This window comes from Oncorhynchus tshawytscha, linkage group LG18 (genome assembly GCF_018296145.1).
Source record: "Oncorhynchus tshawytscha isolate Ot180627B linkage group LG18, Otsh_v2.0, whole genome shotgun sequence".
Lineage (NCBI taxonomy): Eukaryota > Metazoa > Chordata > Actinopteri > Salmoniformes > Salmonidae > Oncorhynchus > Oncorhynchus tshawytscha.
In genome coordinates this window covers 28,576,709-28,600,231 of record NC_056446.1, presented here as the reverse complement: position 1 = coordinate 28,600,231, position 23,523 = coordinate 28,576,709, and the positions used below count along the sequence as shown (strand labels likewise).

The 23,523-nt window shown below is 46.5% G+C and overlaps 1 protein-coding gene across 3 annotated transcripts; it reads left to right on the top strand.

Moving 5' to 3' along the window:
• The first annotated feature begins 969 nt into the window (after positions 1 to 969).
• LOC112217824 (MAX gene-associated protein) lies at positions 970 to 23,065 on the top strand. Of its 3 annotated transcripts, none has more exons than XM_024378391.2 (24): positions 970 to 1,174; positions 2,540 to 3,846; positions 4,005 to 4,707; positions 4,878 to 4,956; positions 5,175 to 5,279; positions 5,448 to 5,564; positions 6,719 to 7,295; positions 7,531 to 7,756; positions 7,846 to 8,074; positions 8,196 to 8,386; positions 8,597 to 8,758; positions 10,546 to 10,585; positions 10,706 to 10,947; positions 11,155 to 11,391; positions 11,635 to 11,926; positions 12,126 to 12,440; positions 12,526 to 13,424; positions 13,558 to 13,652; positions 13,758 to 13,797; positions 17,991 to 18,167; positions 18,375 to 18,486; positions 18,640 to 18,783; positions 19,399 to 19,551; positions 19,790 to 23,065. In XM_024378391.2, the coding sequence occupies exons 2-24, from the start codon at positions 2,579 to 2,581 to the stop codon at positions 21,349 to 21,351; spliced, it is 7,965 nt and encodes a 2,654-aa protein (XP_024234159.2). In that variant the 5' UTR covers positions 970 to 1,174; positions 2,540 to 2,578; the 3' UTR covers positions 21,352 to 23,065. The 3 variants fall into 3 exon arrangements, with proteins under 3 accessions (XP_024234159.2, XP_024234156.2, XP_024234157.2); XM_024378388.2 differs by having other exon boundaries at positions 2,488 to 3,846; XM_024378389.2 differs by lacking the exon at positions 970 to 1,174 and adding an exon at positions 1,254 to 1,532 and having other exon boundaries at positions 2,488 to 3,846.
• Positions 23,066 to 23,523: the final 458 nt, after the last annotated feature.

Genomic DNA, 23,523 nt, shown 5'->3' with positions numbered 1-23,523 from the left:
AAAAAATGACAACAATGGCGCATATAAGAGCATAGGAAATTTGGCCATTTATAGGATAGAAGTTACAAATTGAACACAAACTATGAACCATTGTCACTCGCGCTGAAATAGCATTCACAAAATGTCCTATATGGTACTGATATAAAAATACGGGGCATAAACCATGCAGACTAACGCGTTTACACAGGGCTACAATTGTGGCTAACAGTTTGGGTGGTTTAAGTTGTAACATTTTGCGCTGTGAGCTTTTATATTTCACAGCAGTAACCATGGACATGATTGATAGACTGGATGGTCAATATTGACTTTTAATAACTAGGCTATTTTACAAATCGCATCATTTCTATCACACTTGCCTAGCCTACTGTAACATTGTATTTGGCTACATTTGGAACTTTCTGACATTGCAGTTTGGCTGCAACAATGTAACAACTTAAACACTTTGACATGGGAAAATAATAGCATAGGCTGTCTATTGGCTCCTGTCCCATATGGTAAATATGTTTATATGTATTATTCAGTGTATTGATGGCATAGTCTATGGTTTATGGTTATAACCACAGCCTATAGGCCTATCAAGTTGTGGGTAGACTATAGCATACTACTGTTAGTGAAAATATAACTTGTAACTCAGCTGTTGACAGACAGACATACCATCATCAGACAGACAGATCAAGACAGAGATCATAAGTCAGACAGGCAGACCAAATCTCAGGCAGACGTCCAACCATCAGAAAGACAGGCAGATAAACGCACATTCACACACAGATAGGCTACAGCAGGAATACAGGCTAAAATTGCCATTTCCCCCAATGGAGGTGTTCAAAACAGAGCAGATAGGCTAAACGTTTTTTTCCGCGTTATCAGCTGTACTAAAGATTGAATCGTATTTTATGCTTTTTTTGTGGCGGCTGCACGGAAGAAATAACTGCCCGCTAAACCTCTGGAGGGAGCCTGCGCAACACACACCGACCGAACCTGAGTGTGTGTGCCGCCATGGTGACTTACGTCACACCCCGAGCACGGATGTGTGTGTGTGTCTCCGTGGAGTGAGAATGTGTAGATAGATGTTCGAAAGGAGTGAGAGATAGCCTGGAAGTGGACGGACATGCACAAGATTCGAAGAGAGTCACAACAGACAGTTCGCTATCCGATTCCTGCACGATTCACAAAGGTAGAGTCAATTTGTGTATTTGTTATTTATTGCACAGACTTTTCGCCGGAGTTGTTCGAGGCCACGAATTAGACTCGAGGTGGCAGAGATCCCCGGGATGGACTCCCGCTTTTCCTCGCGCTGGCGTGGGAAATCACGCGCCATTGAGGGTTGATGTTGTGCATGCGCCTTGGTAGCCTGTGTGCATGGTCGATGCTAGGCTACATTGCGTGGCTTCGGCGGCCTCCATTTGCGATTTTATGTGCACGCTCGAAGATTATTTCGAGGCCTTTTGTTTCGACGACGGCACGCAACAGTTGGAGTTTGCTCTGTTATTATTGCTCTCCAAAAAGCGCAACACGCCATACGGTGGTGGAAGGTAGGCGTCAGTGAATGTCCAACTTTTTAACTTGCTGGCTAAATATCTGGAGGCCTACAACAAGGCTTGGGGAGGAGAGGACGAGGGGTGTTGTCAAGCAACTTTTATACTCGACACTGGCATGTGTTTTTGAAGAAATACACGATTTAAAGCTCATGGAAAAATAATACTGGTTTGATAGTTGAGATGGAAATATAATTTGGAATAACCATATTTAACAAATAATAACGGTAACACCTCCAATAAGCTCTTCTATAGGCTACATGAAAGGAAGTCGTGGTATTTGTATTGTTTCTGAACTTAAATTGACAAGGACATTCCAGTTAATGTCATAATTGCATTTTAACCTGCACAGGAAAATATTGTTGTAACGTTAGCCTAAACGTTTAGCTAGGCTAATTTAACCTAATCAGTTTAGATAAGGTTTTGTAATATAGGCCTAGCATCTATGTAACTTAAGCTAGTAACTAGGCTAATCAATGTAGTTCCATAGGACCCAACTCAAGATTGTGTTATCCATCTGAACTAAAGCCTTATGGCAACTTACCAATGAAGAGAGCCTAGTGAGCTGACCAACCTCATCTGCTACACTTGAATGACACATTACATGAATACAATGCCATTGTTCAAGAAAATTCCAAAAACAACTACGAGCTGATAAACATAAAATTGATGTAACGTGTGGTCTCTGATAAAGTCCAAGCTTTAGGGATCTGCCTACTGCTTTTGGGTGACACTAAACTTCACATGAAAGGTCACACATCTAAAAACAATGTATTTTTGGATAAATTTAAATCTTATTTAATCTCCATGTTTTTCTTACAATTTTCACAATGTATATATTATGCTGTAATAAGTCATTTAGACATGTCCTTACATGTTGTTAGTTGGTTTACTATCTGGCCATTCACATGAGACATTTTTCTAACATAACATTATTTTTTCATTATTCCAGGATGTCAACTGAAAATAACCATAGTTCAACTTGAGGTGCTTTTTTTTTTAAGTGAAGAAGAATAGTATACAACGTATACTCTGTCCCATCTATGGAGGATCCTACTGTAATGGAGGAGAGGGTAGAGGATTCGGCCATTACTACCTCTATCACCACATCAATCCCATTTGACAGCGTCACCATGGAGCCAGGCCTGGCCAACGAGGATGTGGTGGAGGACCAAGCTGTAGCCATGACAGACAAGGATGCAAGCTTAACCATCATAGCCATGGCTTCATCCACTGACACCATAACAAACACTGAAGTCAACCTAGCTATGGCATCATCCACACACAGTGAAGTGAACTTAGCAATAGCTTTATCCACTGATGTCATTACAAACAAAGAAGCGAGTGGAACCATAGCCGTACCCATGGACAGTGGGATAAACTCTGATGCTAAGCCAGCTAACACACCCATAGTATCAGCATCTTTATCACCAGCTGCCACTGTGACAAACACTGGTGCCAACCCAGCCCTCCCCTCACCATTTTCATCATCTACTGCCAGTGGCCCAGCCCCCGGAGGCCTGCATCCCGAGGAGGAAGGCCTCTCAGCGATAAGCTCATGTGGTAGTGTGGGGGTCACTCTGGAGAACAGCAATGTCTGGAGGGAGTTCCACTGCTGTGGAACCGAGATGATCCTCACCAAACAGGGCCGGCGCATGTTTCCCTACTGCCGCTACCGCCTGACGGGTTTGGAACCAACACGTCGTTACTGCTTGGTCCTGTCAATCACCCCCGTCGACACGTACCGCCATCGCTGGAACCTGAAGGAGTGGGAACCCAGTGGTCCTGGAGAACCACACACCCAGGCCTCATGCCGACTCTTTCCCCACCAGGACTCATCAGCCCTGGGGAAGGTCTGGATGGCCAGCCTGGTCTCCTTCTATAAACTCAAACTGACTAACCACTGCCTGGACCAGGAGGGACATGTGTTGCTGCACTCCATGCACCGCTACAGGCCCAGTTTACACGTGATCCCCGTCGCAGATGGAGATGACCTTGGCTTTGACCCTAAGCTGCTTGACCTCCAGCTCCTCGGCCCGGAGGTCATGACCTTCACGTTCCCGCAGACCGAGTTCTATGCGGTGACGTCGTACCAGAACACCAGGATCACCCAGCTGAAGATAGATTATAACCCCTTTGCTAAGGGCTTCCGGGAGGACAGCGGCAGCCCGCGCCTCGCAAAGCCCAGGCCGGAGCACCCTCAGGCGGGGAAGGGAGATATCCGCTCCCCTGGTCGTAGCACTGCTAGGTCCAATGGTGGTGAGGGGACTGAGCATATTGTTACTGTAAACGATGTTGTGGCTGATATCAGGTGAGTGAAGCTTTCTGTTATCGTGTTGTACTATAATTCCAGTGTTTTCCTTACAATTTACTGAATGTTAGTGTTTTACTGTTGCTATTCAGTTTTCCATTTGTTCTTGATACACCGCTAATATATTTTTTTCACCTGCACCCCTCATTGTCTTGTAGCATGAGGAAACGTTCTCTCCCTACAACTCACCCTGTGGGGGAAGTCTCAGGGAAGTTGAGGAAAGTAGCTCCTGGTACAGCAGATTCAGATGCCAATCAGACTGATGTGTCTGCCAGTGAAGAGGGGATGGATCTGGACTACAGTGACCATGTCTTCCACAGGCAGTACCTCCGAGCCCAGCTAGCCCTGCCCTCAGGAGCCTCCAGGCCAGAGAACAGCCCGGGGGCTGCGGGGGAGAGACTGGGTGCTGGGATGGACCACTCCAGACAGGCCGGCCTGACTGCTAACCCTCAGAATACTACACAGTCTACTGTGTTACACACAAACCTATGTTCAAAGGCTTTAAAACGTTCCACTGTAGAACCAATGGACTCTGAGGTTCCGCTTGTAGAGCCAACCATGACTCAGGAGGACAAGGTTGCGAGCTTAACCCCTAAAACATCCAAACCTCAAAAGATTGCACCCAAGCCTTCTCCTACCCCCTCACCTCTGACCCCCACTGCCTCCCCCTTTGCTGTTCCTAAGCCATGGAAGAAGGGGCGTAAACCGGGGGGCAATCGGTGGGGCAGTGTCGGAAAAGTCTCTAAGGGTACCAAGGTGGCGACAGTGGCTGTCACTGCAACTAGCAGCCCGATACCTGTTGCTATGCAACCGGAACTGGATGACGTGGAGGGTCTACTTTTTGTGTCCTTCACTTCCAAGGTAAAACACGACACTTGTGTGAGGTCAGAATTATGGGAAATAGGAATTTCAGACATCCGGAAATGTTAATTTAGAAACCCCAGAGTCGGAAATATAGGAGGGAAACTTTGTTTAACTTTGCTGAAGGTGCAGACAGTATTGACACGGTTATCTCTTCCTCTGTGTCACAGGAAGCTCTTGGTGTCCATGTGGAGGACATGCCATCCAATAACACATCATCAGTCACTCAGGAACAGCCAGAGAAAACTGGTAAGTGGGAGCGAAGAAGTTATATTCTACTGGGGCTTGTCAATTACAGTGTACTTGGCAACAAGACCTGCTGGAGACACAAAATAGAACATCAACACCCACTACTGTTTTCACTGATTGACATTCACAATACCACATGCATTTCTGAAAGTCTCCAATAATGATGACACTGGTCTATTCTATTATTTTCTAACTAACCTAAGTGTGTGTGTGTGCAGTACTGGAGAGTGTTGAGGAGAAGATTGCAGGTCTGCAGACTATCTTACTGCAAGACTTGAACACACTCAAACACAGACAGGTCATCCACCCTGTCCTACAGGAGGGTGAGTGGACAACACACTCACGCATGCACTCTCTGTATTTCTCTCTCTTCCTCCCTCTCCATCTCTCACCACACAAACCTACCAGTCTCTGCCCTAAGAGAGTTAGATATTTCACAGTAATGTTCACCATTGATAACCCTAACGTGTGTGTTATTCCCTTACCTATAGTTGGGCTGAAGTTGAGCTCCCTGGACCAAGGCCTGGCCATCGATCTACAGTATTTGGGGGTGCGTCTACCGCTGTCTCCGCCTGTGTTCACTGGGCTGGGCAGCGCTACCTCCACTGGTGAGTTACACTTAAGTGATGGATCATTTGCTAGCCATTGTAGGCCACATACAGTAGCAATAAGACCAGCAAAACAGCAGTGAGATTATTGGTTGTTTCTAAAAATGGTTGAAACTCATATCTCAAAGCTCTCCAGTGATCATTATATGGGACACCAACACAATACGTATTATTTACTTTCACTGTTTTATTATTGGTTTTTCAGTAGAGCCATAGGTAGAGGCCGTAGGGATGTTGTCGTAGCGGCCGTAGGGAAGTTGTTGTGGCGGCCGTAGGGAAGTTGTCGTGGCGGCCGTAGGGAAGTTGTCGTGGCGGCCGTAGGCATGTTGTCGTGGCGGCCGTAGGGATGTTGTCGTGGCGGCCGTAGGGAAGTTGTCGTGGCGGTCGTAGGCATGTTGTCGTGGCGGCCGTAGGGAAGTTGTCGTGGCGGCCGTAGGGAAGTTGTCGTGGCGGCCGTAGGGATGTTGTCGTGGCGGCCGTAGGGATGTTGTCGTGGCGGCCGTAGGGATGTTGTCGTGGCGGCCGTAGGGAAGTTGTCGTGGCGGCCGTAGGGAAGTTGTCGTGGCGGCCGTGGGCACGTTGTCGTGGCGGCCGTGGGCACGTTGTCGTGGCGGCCGTGGGCACGTTGTCGTGGTTGCCAACAAGGGGACGTATTAATAGACATGTTATTATTTCCTGATTGAGAAATGTGACTGCCTAGTAGTAAATGAATTACACTTGAAAGATGATAGCGCTTTTTCAATTGCATGGCTCAGCTAGTTTAATACATCAGAGTCACTGAGCACTTCATACCCAGTTTACTGTCATCATCCTCATTGAACCCCCTCGTCAGTCAGGCAGATAATAAGGCAAGGCAATTATGGGATTTACACCAACTTAAACACTCAGAATTAGCCCTAGTAATGTGACTCCCACCACTGTGGTAGAATGGGGGAGTGGTAATGGGCGAGGTTATTATTTGGTCTGATGATAACCCACAAGCCCCAATCCTGTCAGTATTTGCAAATCTGAAGGGACTGGATAAGTGCAACATAATGATGGCTCTACTTAGTCTCCAAACAACAGAGAGGAAGAGGCTAGGTGAAGGGTCTAGAGGTTGATTTGGAATTGGGCCCGTATCTCTTCTCAAACGGCCTTGTCTCTTCGCTGTGCAGATGGAAGCAGGTCCTTTGTCTCCAGGACGGGGAAGACCAGTGACCTGACCAAGATCAAGGGCTGGAGGGACAAGTTCATCAGGACCAAAGAGACCTCTAAGAACCACAACCCCAACCGCTCGGCCTTCTGCAGCGAAATGCTCGACCAATACCTGGAGAGCGAGGCCCAGCGAATCAGCGACCGCGCTGCTGCCTTCTCCCACAACCCCCTGGGCTCAGTGGCCTATCAGCTGCCTGTGACCAGCACCAGCTATGTGCGGACCCTCGACAGTGTTCTGAAGACACGTGCCCCCCCGCCCCCCGCCTTCTGTAGACCCTGCCCCCTCTCTCGGAAACCCCTCCTCTACGCAGCTCTAAAGAAACCCCCTCCACCCATCAACAACCACAGGACCCCTCCTAAAGCAGCCAAACCCAAACCCACACCAGCACAGGGTAAACAGCACCATATAACACCAGCCCAGGGCAAAGCCAGATCTGCCTCTGTGCTACGGCCCATCCAGGTCACCAACAGTAACAAAACTACTGCTGCTAAAGCTACAGCTGGGGTTAAAGTCACCAGCCCTCCTACTGCACAGCGGTAAGGAAATGCTGCTAAAGACATGCTATACCCATGCCAAAGCATATAGTTTACACATCTATATTTGTTGTTGTCCCAAAGCAATATGAAATGGGTCTGAAATGCCAGTAATGTCAATTGTTTTCATAGTTTGGATGTTATGTAGATATTTGGGATTGAGCCTGTAACAAGTTTCCTTTTTTACCCTAAAATGGACACTAAAGCCTTTCATTAAACATTTTACTCGTACCTCCAGGTCTCCTCCAGGCCAGGGGGCCGTGAGGAGGGACTCCAGCCCAGGGAGAGGCCTCTCCAGCGGGTTGACTGGCCTCTCTAAGAACCAGCTCAGACTGGTCGGTCTCTCTAAGATCCAGCTGAGAATGATGGAGATGGAAGATGCCACCTTCTACCAAGGACACGATAGAACACACATCACTACTGAGAGGGTGGAGAGAGCCCTGATGGCACTGCTCACTGCGCAGGTAGGACTTAGATTATAGACACACACACACATAATGCGCACACACATTTTCTGATGGTCTATCTCTTCTCTGTTGTCTGTGCCCTCCAGGGTCTCCCTAAGAGCCGTGCCCCCCAGGCCAGTCCAGTGGACAGTCCAGAGTGTGGTTCTGAGTTCTGCAGGCTGGGGTGTGTGTGTTCCAGCTTGGCCCGGGTGTCCAGGGGTCCGCTCCACTGTTACAGGCCTGACTGTATGCTGGGCTGCTCCTGCTTTAAACGCAGGATCACCAAACAGACCACAGCAGCAGAGAATGGCCAGCACCAGACACTGCCTGTTTACAGTAAGTTCATACCCAGGGTGCATTTGGGTACTTGTGAGAGTTGTATTATATTCTATATTGACCAAATGAATGACACATCAACTTAAACAAGCTAATGAACGTGTCTTCTCTCCCTGCCCAGCTGTGTCTAATGTGGAGCATGAGGTTCAGCCCAATCGAGGCGTCCGTGTCTCAACCCTGTGGGACTGCACCTCAGGGGTGGACCCCGAACCCCTCTTCAGCCCGAAACCTGCCCCAAACATACCCATCAAGCCTCTAACCAGGATCTACAACCCTGGTCCAAAGCGTTACGTACCTCGTCTCACCCCCGAGGTAAATTCCTCTGTCATAGTATACTGTGGGCCCTGGTAGTGCACTATGCAGGGAATGGGGGAACATTTGAGATGCATCCTATGTTGTCAAACTACCACCCCAAATTACTCAACTGTAGTGATATGATGGAAACCTCGATTTGACAAAAATTGTATATGAAAAAGTTATGAGGGAGTGTGTGTGTGTGTGTGTGTGTGTGTGTGTGTGCAGCTGCGAGAGGAGGACAAGGACCCAGTCTACAAGTACTTTGAGAGCATGATGACGTGCGCCCGTGTCAGAGAGTTTAACAGTAAACCGCCGCCCCAGGTGCTGCCGCCACAGGTCCACCTCTTTAAGGACAATAATAGTTCCATCATCCCCAGCAGCAGAAAGGTGAGGCACAGGACACACACACACACTAAACATTTATTGTCGGAGTAGATGCATTAAGGAGTGCAATCGACTGGTCAATCTTCAAGTCATTCCTAGTCAGTCATCGAACATTTCTATAGAAAAAGCCAATGATAAAGCCTTGTGCTCCTATAATTTGTTTTCCTGTCTTGCGCTGTTGGCCGTAGGTAGACTTGATTCAGAAGCCCTGTGAGCTGGGTAGGCAAAGTGTTCCCATTGTGAACCATTTTAATTTGTCTGAAGGAACAAACTCCGCCTACCCGGCGGACCAGGAGCACTGTGACTAATTCAAGTGTGCCTACTGTGCTGGCCAATCATATAGCTCAAATCATCATGCCTACAGCTTCCATGACCCCACACCGAAGTTTGATACTAGCCTACGTGAGATTTCAGAACTTTTAAAACCATGACCAGAGAGAGATTGTCAAAGACTACAGCAAACAGCTGCTGTTTTTTTGTGAGTTCATGTTTTTATTCAGCTCTGTCAACACTGTTTTTATTGAACACTATTATAAAACATAAAACACGCTTCTCCCTACTTCTACTCACGCTGCAGCCAAGTGTATCGATAGGACTGTGTTTTTATTATTAGCAGCTCGTCGTGTCTATTTAAATATTGAGGAATATTTCACTTTCTCTGGTCATAGGAACAACATGAATTTGTGTATGAGACGGATGCCGTGAGACTCGATCATCAGGTGGAAGACGGTATCCCCTCTGTCTGGTCAGTCTCACTGGAGGAAAGAGGAGAGCAGGGACTGTGAGAGGTGGTCCCTCTGTCTGGTCAGTCTCACTGGAGGAAAGAGGAGAGCAGGGACTGTGAGAGGTGGACCCTCTGTCTGGTCAGTCTCACTAGAGGAAAGAGGAGAGCAGGGACTGTGAGAGGTGGTCCCTCTGTCTGGTCAGTCTCACTGGAGGAAAGAGGAGAGCAGGGACTGTGAGAGGTGGACCCTCTGTCTGGTCAGTCTCACTGGAGGAAAGAGGAGAGCAGGGACCGTGAGAGGTGGTCCCTCTGTCTGGTCAGTCTCACTGGAGGAAAGAGGAGAGCAGGGACTGTGAGAGGTGGACCCTCTGTCTGGTCAGTCTCACTGGAGGAAAGAGGAGAGCAGGGACTGTGAGAGGTGGACCCTCTGTCTGGTCAGTCTCACTGGAGGAAAGAGGAGAGCAGGGACTGTGAGAGGTGGACCCTCTGTCTGGTCAGTCTCACTGGAGGAAAGAGGAGAGCAGGGACTGTGAGAGGTGGACCCTCTGCTGCTCTCTCTCTCTACCTCCACTGAGACTGACCATCAGATGCAGGTACCATCAGTCCAGTAAAATAAAAAAGCTTATTATTTGCTCCGCTGTGCCTCACCAACCGATCTATTTTGTTATCAAAGCTTGCGTTTTGAAATATAATATGTTTGAGAAGAACATTATTGGCAGGCCAGGCATAAAGCTGATATGCTGTGATAATGTATTAGACCTACTGCACAAACCTCATTCCTACCTAAGTGTTTTATTAGGTTAATGTTGCACAGGCTTACATTTTTTAAAGTCATGTATAAAATAAATTCTGAGCGGTAGATCTCGGCTTGCTTTTTGACTGCGAAAATGATTGTGACTCAGAAAAGGTTGGTGATCACTGATTTATGAAGTTAATCTAGCCACTAGGGGCAGACAAACATTTTTCAATGGCTATGGAAGAGGAGTAACCAAGCTAGTCTATCTTGGTGATGTAAGACTGAGTCCCTCTCAGTTAATGTCATTTATAAATGTTCTTGTCTTTGCAGAAAATGATCGCTGCCATCCTCTCACCTCCAAATAAACCAGGTAAGATGGAACACAGAATCACTGCTCACCACAGTTCTTAAGAGGCTGTTCAAGATGTTATGTTTTAATCTGTTTACCCCTAAACCCTTAACCTGTGACATCTGACCTTTCCCCCTGTAGTAGTACGAGTGAAAAGTCCCTCCACCCAGGCCAAGAAGCCTAAAGTTCCTGAGCCCACTAGGCAGCTGGAGATCCAGTCAGAGTGTAACTGGGACCAGCACCGGAAACTGGTCCTGGGGGTTCTGTGCCGACGCATGACCCAGAACCGTCTGTCCGAACCCTTCAACATTGGCCCCTACCACGTCCGCCTCCTCTCAAACACACACAAACGCAAGGCTGAGAGCACCATCATCATATTCAAGGTAGGGGGGATAATGACCATTTAGAATGAAGCAATAAACATGCCATTTCCGTTCCTGTCTTAAAGAAGCAGTTATTTGGACCAACTCATGCTGTCATACATAATGTTCAGAATTGCGCCATGTTTCAGATTTAAAATGCATAACTTGATCAGTGACAAATTAATGCTCATGAGTGTGATTTATCATCATCCACTTCCTTACTTCAAGGTCTGCATCAGTAAGTCTGAAGACGGTGATACCGATGATAGTGATGAATCTGATAGTGAAATCACAGACAACAGTAGTGACGACAGTGATGAAGACGACGAGGAAGAGGGCATCCCTAAGCCTGAGGAGCCGGAGATGCAGGTTGGAGTGACTCCCTTCCTGACAGGAGTAGTGCCAGCAGGCAGACTGAAAGCCAGGAAGAAACAACCAACCTGCCCTGCTGTAGGACTAATCCAGGTGGGTTTATTAGGTTCACTTTACCTCCATTTTGGACATTTTTTAAATCCATTTTTGAAAAGAGACCTAGCCATAAAGTGTAGTTTAATGTTTTTTTATATTGAGGAGCTCCGAGTTATTTCTAATTGAACAATTATACCTAGATTTTGTGAAAAGCTTTATCCTCCACAGGGAACCTGTTCTTTATGTTAATCTGTTCTGCCTATATCTTCATTCTTTCTCTTTCTTTTTCTTCCTCCCCAGGTGAACGGTAAATCCTACTCCCAGGCCAGATTGCTGCTGGGGCAGATGGGAGCTCTGCACCCGGCCAATCGGCTAGCTGCGTTCGTCACCGGCAGGTTGCGCTCTGTAGCCAAGGCCTCTCAGAAGGCCCCTCAGAAGCCTCTAAACTGCTTCCCCAGGGCGAAGAAAACATCTGTGGGTGCTGGGCACTTGAAGACCGCAGTCACTGCTGTTGCTCCTCAAGGCAGTAGTAGCGTTACAGCTATGGCTAAGAAAGGAGCTTTGGCCCAGAAAGTATTCCAGACACCAGCAGGTAAGATCCTTTCACTGCTCTTCAATAGAGGCTTGAAGTAGAAGTTATCAACTTAACCTTTACATTTTGTTGTACTGTATTAGTTATGATGTAATTAGACAGTTGAGTAACCGAAGCCTGATGGTTCAAGGATGGCGATAGTTCTGTATTCTCAGAAAAGGCCTCTCTTTCTTACACTGTCACTGCGGTCTGTTTCCAGGGAAGAACAGGCCTCCTCCGTACAGACCACCATGGTCCCTAGGTGTCACCAAATCTAAAGGCAAAACTTCCACCAGTCAAAGCACCACAAACCCTAAAGACCCAGTCGGCTCTCCCCTGCTCCTGGTACCCATGGCCCCTCCTCCTGCCCCAGGCACCTCCCAAGGCTCGCCCCCTGCTGGAAAGATGCTACTACAGACAGTCTCCTCCTCCCAGGGCTGTAAAATGTATCGTCAGCCCAACGGACAGTTGATCAAGCTGGTACCTCTGAATCGTATGCGTCACATAAAGGCCAAGAATCAAGACAAGCTCACTCGTGAGTTCATGTACTGATGAATGTACACACGCACATGCACAACAACATCCTCAACACCCTCTAATGTCTTGTGTTGTCCCAACAGGTTTTGCTACCAAGCCGTCCACTCCCAAGACATTCCCACCTCCCCCCCCTCTCACCTCCTCCCACCCCCCGCAGCCCCCTCCCCACGCTCCCCTCATCAAATTCATCATGGGCCAGTTGGGTGCCATTACCCCATCCCAGACCTCTTCCTCTTCCTCCCCCTTGTCTCTCACTGTCTCCTCCTCCCTGAAGACCCCCAGCTTCCTGGGCCAGACTGGGACCTACTCCTTCAGGATCTGTCCTCCGACTGCAGGGGACCAGGGCTCTAGGGGTCCAGGCCAGGGCACTGTGGGAGGCCCAGCTGGAGTGTCCCTGCCTGGGGGCTTCACCCTCATCCAGCTCCCTAAGCCTGGAGCTACTGGAGGAGGTGCTCCCAGGCTACCTGAACTAATCAGAACCACAGCTGTGGGTTCTGCTGGACCTGGAGAGGTAAAGGCACAGAAGAACCCAAGAGGAACCTCTTCTTCCTCTCCCTTGCCTCTGGCATTGACACCAGTTAAAACCGAAGACCACTCCTACACCCCAGGGTTAAATACCAATACATCTGACTCCAGATCAGCTCTAGTCCAGAAAAAGCAGAGTTTGACTCAATCAAAGGACGTTAAATCTGACCGTAGATCAGCCAAAGTCAACACCTCTTGTCCCGTCGAGCCCAATGAGCTGACCTGTGATGAGAAGATGCTGTCGGACGAGAGTGATGCAGAGAGAGGGGAGGTAGGGGAGAGGGAGGGACTATGGAGCCCAGAATCATGGAAGAAAGATACTGAGTTCAGTCAGTTTACCACTCTAAGAATGCATGAGAACGGACATCCTGATTTTAAGGTTGAGGACTCTGATTCGGACAACTCCTCAGACGACTCCTCGGATGACTCGGATTCCGACAGTGAAGAATATGCCAACGTAAGCGAGCTTGATTTTTGATGGTTTGATTTTAGTAATTTTTGTATTCTGTGTGTAAACGTTCACTGCAGTTGCACATGGTTGGGTTGTGGTGTAGTGTTTTGTAAAGCCAGATTGTTGTCTCTCACCCCAGGAGGACGAGGAGGAAGCAGTGGACATCGAGACGGTGGAGGAGAGGAGACAGGGAATCACCATCGCTCAGATGAGGGCCGCTGTCAAACACACACAGTAAGACTGGAGTGTGTGTGTGTGTGTAGGCTATTTAGCTGTATGATTTTGTATGACTGTCTCAAGGAACCTGGGGTTAATACAATTAATATTTTGTCCTAACAGAAAAACTAGTCAGGATGGGGAAACGGCACCAAAAGACAAGGTAAGACTTCTCCCATCTGTCCATTATAACTGCAGAGCAACATCTTGTTTTGTAGTGTTCTTAGGCCCTCTTACGGAGCTGTCTAGTTAAGGTCTTAGCTCTCATGTATTGCAAAAAACATTGTTTAAAAGGGAATGAAAGCACTAGGCTTTAGAACACCAGCTAACTGGAATTGTAAATTGGCATTGTTGCATAACTGGCAGGATTTTCCTAAAATGGCTGAATCCCAAAACTGTCTGAAAGACCATGAACACTGCGTGCGTTAATGAGCTAAATTGACTGGTTTCCAACCATAAATGAAAACATCACAGCGACGGTGGCTGAATGTCTGGGACGGAAGTTGGTTGGAGTTGTCAACAAAGCAGCATGACAGAAAATATGATGCCAAGTTTTCGAACTACTGATAGTTTCTTTAAGATATGTAATGCGATCTGTGCATTTTTTCAAATCAAATTTTATTGGTCAACACACACATGATTAGCAGATGTTAATGCGAGTGTAGCGAAATGCTTGTGCTTCTAGTTCCGACCATGCAGTAATATCTAAAAGTAATCTAACAAGTGGCATTGTTTAAAGTGAATAGTGATACATTTATTACATCAATTCCCATTATTAAAGTGGCTGGAGTTGAGTCAGTGTGTTGGCAGCAGCCACTCAATGTTAGTGATGGCTGTTTAACAGTCTGATGGCCTTGAGATAGAAGCTGTTTTTCAGTCTCTCGGTCCCCACTTTGATGCACCTGTACTGACCTCGCCTTCTGGATGATAGCGGGGTGAACAGGCAGTGGCTCGGGTGGTTGATGTCCTTGATGATCTTTATGGCCTTCCTGTGACATCGGGTGGTGTAGGTGTCCTGGAGGGCAGGTAGTTTTCCCCCGGTGATGCGTTGTGCAGACCTCACTACCCTCTGGAGAGCCTTACGGTTGTGGGCGGAGCAGTTGCCGTTTAACAGCATAAATACACCTGTTTCACTTTTGCATGTTGAAAACCAAATGACCAGTGCTGCACATGCTGCCACTGTTTTGAAGAGATTAGATCATACTATTTAGAACAAGCAGCCAGCTCACAAAAGAATGTCAATGTCAAATGTTTTACTGAGTTACAGTTCATATAAGGAAATCAGTCAATTGAAATACACTGCTCAAAAAAATAAAGGCAACACTTAAACAACACAATGTAACTCCACGTCAATCACACTTCTGTGAAATCAAACTGTCCACTTAGGAAGCAACACTGATTGACAATTAATTTCACATGCTGTTGTGCAAATGGAATAGACAACAGGTGGAAATTATAGACAATTAGCAAGACATAAAGGAGTGGTTCTGCAGGTGGTGACCACAGACCACTTCTCAGTTCCTATGCTTCCTGGCTGATGTTTTGGTCACTTTTGAATGCTGGTGATGCTTTCACTCTAGTGGTAGCATGAGACGGTGTCTACAACCCACACAAGTGGCTCAGGTAGTGCAGCTCATCCAGGATGGCACATCAATGCGAGTTGTGGCAAGAAGGTTTGCTGTGTCTGTCAGCGTAGTGTCCAGAGCATGGAGGCGATACCAGGTGACAGGCCAGTACATCAGGAGACATGGAGGAGGCCGTAGGAGGGCAAAAACCCAGCAGCAGGACCGCTACCTCCGTATTTGTGCAAGGAGGAGGAGGAGGAGCACTGCCAGAGCCCTGCAAAATGACCTCCAGCAGGCCACAAATGTGCATGTGTCTGCTCAAACGGTCAGAAACAGACTCCATGAGGGTGGTATGAGGGCCCGACGTCCACAGGTGGGGGTTGTGCTTACAGCCCAACACCGTGCAGGACGTTTGGCATTTGCCAGAGAACACCAAGATTGGCAAATTTGCCACTGGCGCCCTGTGCTCTTCACAGATGAAAGCAGGTTCACACTGAGCACATGTGACAGACATGACAATCTGGAGACGCCGTGGAGAACATTCTGCTGCCTGCAACATCCTCCAGCATGACTGGTTTAGCGGTTGGCCAGTCATGGTGTGGGGTGGCATTTCTTTGGGGGGCCGCACAGCCCTCCATGTGCTCGCCAGAGGTAGCCTGACTGCCATTAGGTACCGAGATGAGATCCTCAGACCCCTTGTGAGACCATATGCTGGTGCGGTTGGTCCTGGGTTCCTCCTAATGCAAGACAATGCTAGACCTCATGTGGCTGGAGTGTGTCAGCAGTTCCTGCAAGAGGAAGGCATTGATGCTATGGACTGGCCCGCCCGTTCCCCAGACCTGAATCCAATTGAGCACATCTGGGACATCATGTCTTGCTCCATCCACCAACGCCACGTTGCACCACAGACTGTCCAGGAGTTGGCGGATGCTTTAGTCCAGGTCTGGGAGGAGATCCCTCAGGAGACCATCCGCCATCTCATCAGGAGCATGCCCAGGTGTTGTAGGGAGGTCATACAGGCACGTGGAGGCCACACACACTACTGAGCCTAATTTTGACTTGTTTTAAGGACATTACATCAAAGTTGGATCAGCCTGTAGTGTGGTTTTCCACTTTAATTTTGAGTGTGACTCCAAATCCAGACCTCCATGGGTTGAAAATGTCATTTCCATTTATCATTTTTGTGTGATTTTTGTTGTCAGCACATTCAACTATGTAAAGAAAAAAGTATTTAATAAGAATATTTCATTCATTCAGATCTAGGATGTGTTATTTTAGTGTTTCCTTAATTTTTTTGAACAGTGTATATTCATTAGGCCCTAATCTATGGATTTCACATGAACGGAAATACAGATATGCATCTGTTGGTCACAGAACTGTTTTTGTTAAAGTAGGGGCGTGGATCAGAAAACCAGTCAGTATTTAGTGTGACCACCATTTGCCTCATGCAGCGTAACACATCTCCTTCACATAGTTGACCAGGCTGTTGATTGTGGCCTGTGGAATGCTGTCCCACTCCTCTTCAATGGCTATGCGAAGTTGCTGGATATTGGCGGGAACTGGAATAACCTGTCGGTCCAGAGCATCCCAAACATGCTCAATGGGTGACATGTCTGAGTATGCAGGCTATGGAAGAACTGTGGACATTCTCAGCTTCCAGTAATTGTGTACAGATGTAGACATGGGACCATGCATTATCATGCTAAAACATGGTGATGGTTTTGGATGAATGGCACGACAATGGGCTTCAGGATCTCCTCACAGTATCTCTGTGCATTCAAATTGCCATCGATAAAATGCAGATGTGTTCGTTGTCCGTAGCTTATGCCTGCCCATACCATAACCCCACCATGGGGCACTCTGTTCACAACGTTGACACCAGCAAACCGCTCGCCCACACAACACCATACACGCTTTCAGCCTGGTATTGTTGAAAAAGGGATGAATCCGTGAAGAACACACTTCTCCAGCGTGCCAGTGGCCATCGCAGGTAAGCATTTGCCCACTGAAGTCAGTTACAGCGCCAAACTACAGGTCAAGACCCTGGTGAGCATCCCTGAGACGGTTTCTGAAAGTTTGTGCAGAAATTCTTCATTTGTGCAAACCCAGTTTCATCAGCTGTCCGGGTGGCTGGTCTCAGACGATCCCACAGGTGACAAAGCCGAATGTGGAGGTCCTGGGCTGGCGTGGTTACAAATTGTCAATATGATAATTTTATTTTGTACAGGTACATCAAAACGACAAGACAAGATAGGAGCTAAATCAACTAGCTTGCTACCTTGCTTCATTTTAGCTGACTGTCTACTTGGCTTTTTGGCAAGTCACATACTCATTCATTGGGGGGAAAAAATACTCTAAAATGTACAAATTATCACATAGTTTCTTACCTTAATATTGTTGTCCTGATCTCAATGACAAATCTGTCAAAAGTTGTGAGAAACCTTTCAGGTCCAGTGGGGCGAGTCGCCTCCTGGTGGCAACATTCACTTTCAGTCCCATGCCAAAACTCACAATTTGCTCCAATGACGCATTGGCATCAGTCGCTACTATGGCGATTCAAGATGGCGCTACCCATAACTCTAATAAATGTTGTTCAATATCAAAATCCTAAAAATAGAGGTGTATATGTTAAATGCACATGTTTAATATGTGGATGGAATAAATCTCTTTTCTTAGTTTGACTTCCTAAAGTGTTTCCATTCCCCTTTAAGAGGTCTAAGAATACCTTGGAATACCCTTTAGCATGCTCAATAACTCTCAACCCTTAACCTTTGACTCCTGTTCCCTGCAGCATCAGAGGGATATGAGAGAGGAGGAGGGGTCTGGTGAGGGAGGGGGTCGTAAGAACCGCACCCTGACGGAGAGGCTGCGTCGTGGCGAGCACCAGAAGCTCTTCACCAGACTCAAACAGGTGCTGTTCATGGAAGAACTGGACCCCAAGGTCTCCAAGCTACACCTCCTCTCACAGGTACGGGACAGTATGTTATGTGGCTGTGTAACCGGCTATTTGTTATGGTTAATTTTGTGCTGTACTGTGGTAGACACAAGAACTATACGTTATTTTCATATCCTTTTAATGAATAAAGTCAACTTTTTCATGGTCACATTTTTTGGTATAGATGGTTAAAAATACAGGTGTATATAAAAGGGATTTTAACATGTATTATTTCATCAGGCTCTGAAGGAGATTCGTACCCTTTCAGTGGACTCTGAGTCTCTGGAGGAGAAGAAGAGGATGCTGACTGAGATCCAGACTGTCTATGTCAAGGAGATCGCATACATGTCTGGTGCGTCTGACTGTAGCTACTTATCACTTATTTAATCCCTTTCTTACTTAAACATGACTTACTTCACACGGACTTACTTGAGATACTTTTATTATGTGATTGCAAGAAGCATATTAATGTGAACTCGGGTGTGTTTTTTCATTTGTATTGTAGGAAAGCCAGAGGAGCTGATCAAGGCCAAGCTGAAGGAGATCTGGGAGAAGAAACGGACTCTAGCTGCCCAGAGGAGAGCAACTGTCCCCCCTACCTCTAGCCCCACCTCCTCTACTTCCACCCCTAGTCCCAACACCATGACAGGTAATTATAACCTGCTTCTTATGTCTGACAACAGGAGGTATAGCACTAAGCTGGATCAATAAATTAGCCAGCTCACTTAAATAAACATTCAGATGTGACACCTTTTAATAATGATCCTTTTACTGCAGTGGGCTAAATCAGGGTCACAGAGTGCTTCTTGGTAGTCTTAAACAAATCTACTTTGAAATTAAAGTATACACATCACACACATGGTTATGGTCTTAAAACAAAGAAGACACCTTCAGAGGTTTCATCCCAATATTACACTTTCTATACATCACAGAATACAAAATATAACAAAACCGGGTTGACACAGAAACACCAGATTTTCTGCACGTTTTTTTTAAATAATGTTGATTAATAATGTTCCACCCATGAGGCCACTTTGGTCATTTGACTGCAAGAAAGGCTATGAGGTATGGCCATGCCAGCCCCCCTAGATAGCTAGTGTCTGCATGCTTTTGTACCATTCCTACACCTATGCACCTGATTCACCTTTTTCTGTGTCCCAAGGGAGTATGGACACTAAGCAGGATCAATGGGTTAGCCAGCTAACTTTGATAAACCATTTAGATACAGCTCTTATTTATAAGTATATTTATCTGTATATCCCAGTGTCCCAGGTGTCTCAAGCTAGCTCTCTGCGTCAGGCAGGAGCAGCTAGTGGCTCTGTGAAACCAGTGGCTGCTGTTTTACGCACCAAGAGCGGCAAGATCATACTTCCTGCTTCCATGCTTCCCCCTTCCATGTTTCGTGCTTCCAAACCAGGTGAGTTCATACAGGAACAGGACACCCATATTTGGTCTCACACTCTTGTTTAATTGGTTATGCAAGTTCTATATCTCGATATGAAATATCAACGATGCTGATTTGGAAGAGCGTAATAACTCTTGAGGTCCACTATATGGGTAAAATGTGCCAAGGGTTATGATCGTTAGACTGGCATTCTGACTAGAATATGTTGTTGAGTCTCATTCTAACAGTTGAGTATTTCCTTTATCCACAGCAGGAAGGTCGGTCTACACAGTGAAAGTTATGAAGAGACCAACAGTCACCTCCCTCTTAACCCCCACCTCCTCAGCAGCCAAGGAGGTTGTGGAAAAGGAGAGAACTGCCTCTGGCCCTGAGAAGGACCAGGAGAGAGTGTCTGGGGAGGCTGAGCAGCCCTCCGAAAGCCCAGCAGCAGAGAGGCCAGAACTAGGTAAGGAGGAACCACAGGCCCCTGTCTGTAATGGATCCATGGAAGGAGAGACTTCCACAGAGAAGGATAACGGCTCAACTCCCAAAAAGAAGAAGTCACTAATCAATAAAAACTCAATCAAGAGGCTTTCTGGTATGAAGTGTCCCCTTGTGGAGATCGCTCCCCTAAACAGTGCCATCTGGAGGCCGTTGGAGGAACCACAGATGGGGGGTGAGAGTGATGCTGGAGGCTGGGGCCTGTCTCTGACCAAGGGAGAGGCAGCCATACTGGTGAAGGCGCTCTCTGAACACCAGGGCATAGTAGTGGGGCGGAAGGGCAAGGATAGCCCGGTACAACACAATGGAAAGAAGAGCTCTGTGACACTAAAGGGCAAGGATAGCTCAGAACTACAAAAAGAACAGGATAGCACGGTGTCACAGAAAGAAACTGATAGCTTGGTCCCACAAAAAGGAGAGGATAGCTCAGTCACACCAAAGGAAAAGGCAGAGGTTGGCTTGGTGACATCAAAGGAAAAGGATTGTTTGTTGACACAAAAGGGAGAGGGAGGCTCGACAGACAGCTCAGAGGCTCAACTACTGAAGAGAAAACGTGGAAGGCCTCGCTTGGACATCAAAACACCATCAACTGGAGATATCACTACTAACCCTGCGCCGCGGGGTCGGCCCCGTAAAGTCTCACGGATCGGGGTGAATATCCCTGTGGTAACGACCGGTGGCAACGACCAGGCCAACGTGACACAAACCGCAGGTAGTGCTTGTAACCCTACCTTAGTCACAAGAATACCCCCAGGTCGAGACACTAATACTGGGGGTGGTGAAATCCAACTAACACCAAGGGAACGTAGCCTAAGCCCTACGAGGCGGGGTAGAAGGCCTAAAGTGTCACAGGTTGGGGTTACTACTAGCCCTGTGGTGACGACTGGGCCTGGGGGTAGCCCAGCCAGGGTGACTCAGGCTGGGGGTAGTACCCCTACCCCAGTGACTCAGGCTGGGGGTAGGCCTGTGAAGAGTGCTGCCGTTAGCCCTGCAACTTGGGGTAGGGCACCAAAGGTGCGGAGAGCTGGAGATAGTTCTAGTCCGGCCAAGGTGACTAGGGATGCGGTTACTAGCCCTGTAACTCGGGCTGGGTTAAACCCGGCGAGATGGACTCGTGCTGGGGGGGGTATCCCTGTGGTGAAGACTGAGGGCAGCCCAACCAAACCTCCACGAGGAGGGGCTGAGGTTACTAGCCCTGTAGCGACGACTAAAGGAAGCCCAGGTAAAACGCCACAGGCTGTGGGTCGGCCTGGAACACGACATGTGACCCGCGCTGTATCGGTGAAGGGCCTTGTCAGTGGGAAGAGAACAACAAGGTCTGATAAGGCCTAGTGAAACTGAGACTAAGGCTGCATTTCCACACTGTTTCCATTGGTGCATCTCAATACTGTAGTAGTCTAAAATGGCGTCCACAACTTGTTTTCTCTCCTTCCACTCTGATGATGCTGCATTTCAGCCTAGCTCTAACCAGAGGATCAAGAGAATCGTACTCCTGACAGACCTGCCATTAACTGTCATTTAAAGCTAGAATCCTTAGTTGCTGCATCCATTGATTCTTGAAGAATATAACTTTATAATTAAATGCCTCATGAGCTTAGTTCAACTGTCGTACCTCATCAGAACCCAAAATATAAGCTTGTTTTACTCCAATGTTTGTAAACAAAGTAAATGTAAACAAACACTGTATAGCCTCAACACGGTTAACATTTTTTATGTCTTGGATGGTTAGTCATTGCATCCATAGTTTTTTCTATGAATTTGAGTGGTTCCATTTCTCCAGGCCTGTCCCTCAGCTGTTTTTTGTGTTGTTGTTTTTTACAAAAACAGAGGCGGGGAATCGCTTTGTTATTGTTTCAATTAAGGATTCAAGCTTTAATTTGTGGAAAGAGGTCCTGAAATCCCATTGAGACCACCGCATGTGCCTGTTCACAAATCCAAAGGACCCTGGACAGTTATGCCTGTGTGAGTTGACCCTCTCTTAGCTTTAGCACTCATCTGCCTTCTCTGGAACACAACAAAGTAGACAATAACTTACACCTAAGGAACAGTCCGTTTTCCCAACATCCTAAATCTTTGAGCAAAACATTAAATGAATGTACTGTATGAATGTACTGCAGGTTTGACTGCCGTTTGAGCCGTTGTACAGGTACATAGGACGTTAGCCCCATATTGGGGTGAATGTGACACGTCATGCATTTTTGATGAAGACTATTGTTATTATGTTCTAGAAAGTTGATTTCTTATTTAATCATCAAACCACTACTTTTTGAAGATTACGGTATAGGGAAGGTCTGTATTTTTTTCTCTTCAGTATCACAGTTTGTTCATGACTTCACTCCCTGTGTCTTTATTAATGTAGGGGTGTGTTGTCTTCGATTTAACCTACAAAATAATGGACATGCATGAACATGACAACAAAACAGATCAATCACTTTCTGGCCCAATTAGACATTATCAATAGGCCCTGAAAATCATTAATTTGAGATGTACAGCATTCATGTTTGTTCATGTCAAAAACACTGTAAATGTTCTTTCTATGCCACTGTAAAGACTTTTTGAATTTTAGCTGTGGTTGGTGCGTCCAGTCTTTCAAATACACTCTTGGTTCCCAGGCCTATGAATTTAAAAAACATCTGAATCAGCACTTTAAATCTTCTGTAACTTCTACACTGTCACAACCATGTTGAATATTTTGGTTTGCCTTATGGATTGCTTCCCCATCTGTTTTTCAATGATTCCTATGTCTGATTTTTGAGGAACTTATGTATAACATGTAAAAAAAAAAAACACAAAAAAACCCATTATTTGTAGTCGAGACATTTGTATTTCAACCTTGTGTGTGACTCATCATGACTCAATCTAAGCTATACTGTAATCTATGAAAATAACCTTTTGTAAATGTTTTATTTTGTATAAGTCTGTCTTGTTGTATAATGTTCCTCTTTCCTTTTTTTGTAAAGAAATGACCGTTTTACTTCAGTCACTCAGATGTGCTGGCAAGATACTGTGGCCTTGAAAATAAATAAACCTGTACATGTGTTTCTGCTGTGGCAGTTGTCTTAACCTCCATGAAACTCAACCAATTCACAATGTGATGGTGTAGAATATTATAGAATAATCATAATTTGACTAGTCATTCTAGCTGTAATTGGCAAGTAATTATTGCAGCTATCATAGGAATGAATTATTGTGGTTTTGTTATTGGTTCTAATGGCACAAAGCTTAAACTGATGTTTTAAACATCTGTTACACTGGCGAATACGGGTAATGATTGCATTATAGCACAGATTATCCATTATATTGACCAGGTACTCAAGTGGCTCTGACAATGTCTTAAAAAATGAAAATCAGTCAGGAGGAGGCAAGATCAGGTGGGACCATTCTAGCCAATTTTTTATTTCACCTTTATTTAACCAGGTAGGCCAGTTGAAAAAAAGTTCTCATTTACAACTGTGACCTGGCCAAGATAAAGAAAAGCAGTGTGACAGAGTTACACATGGAATA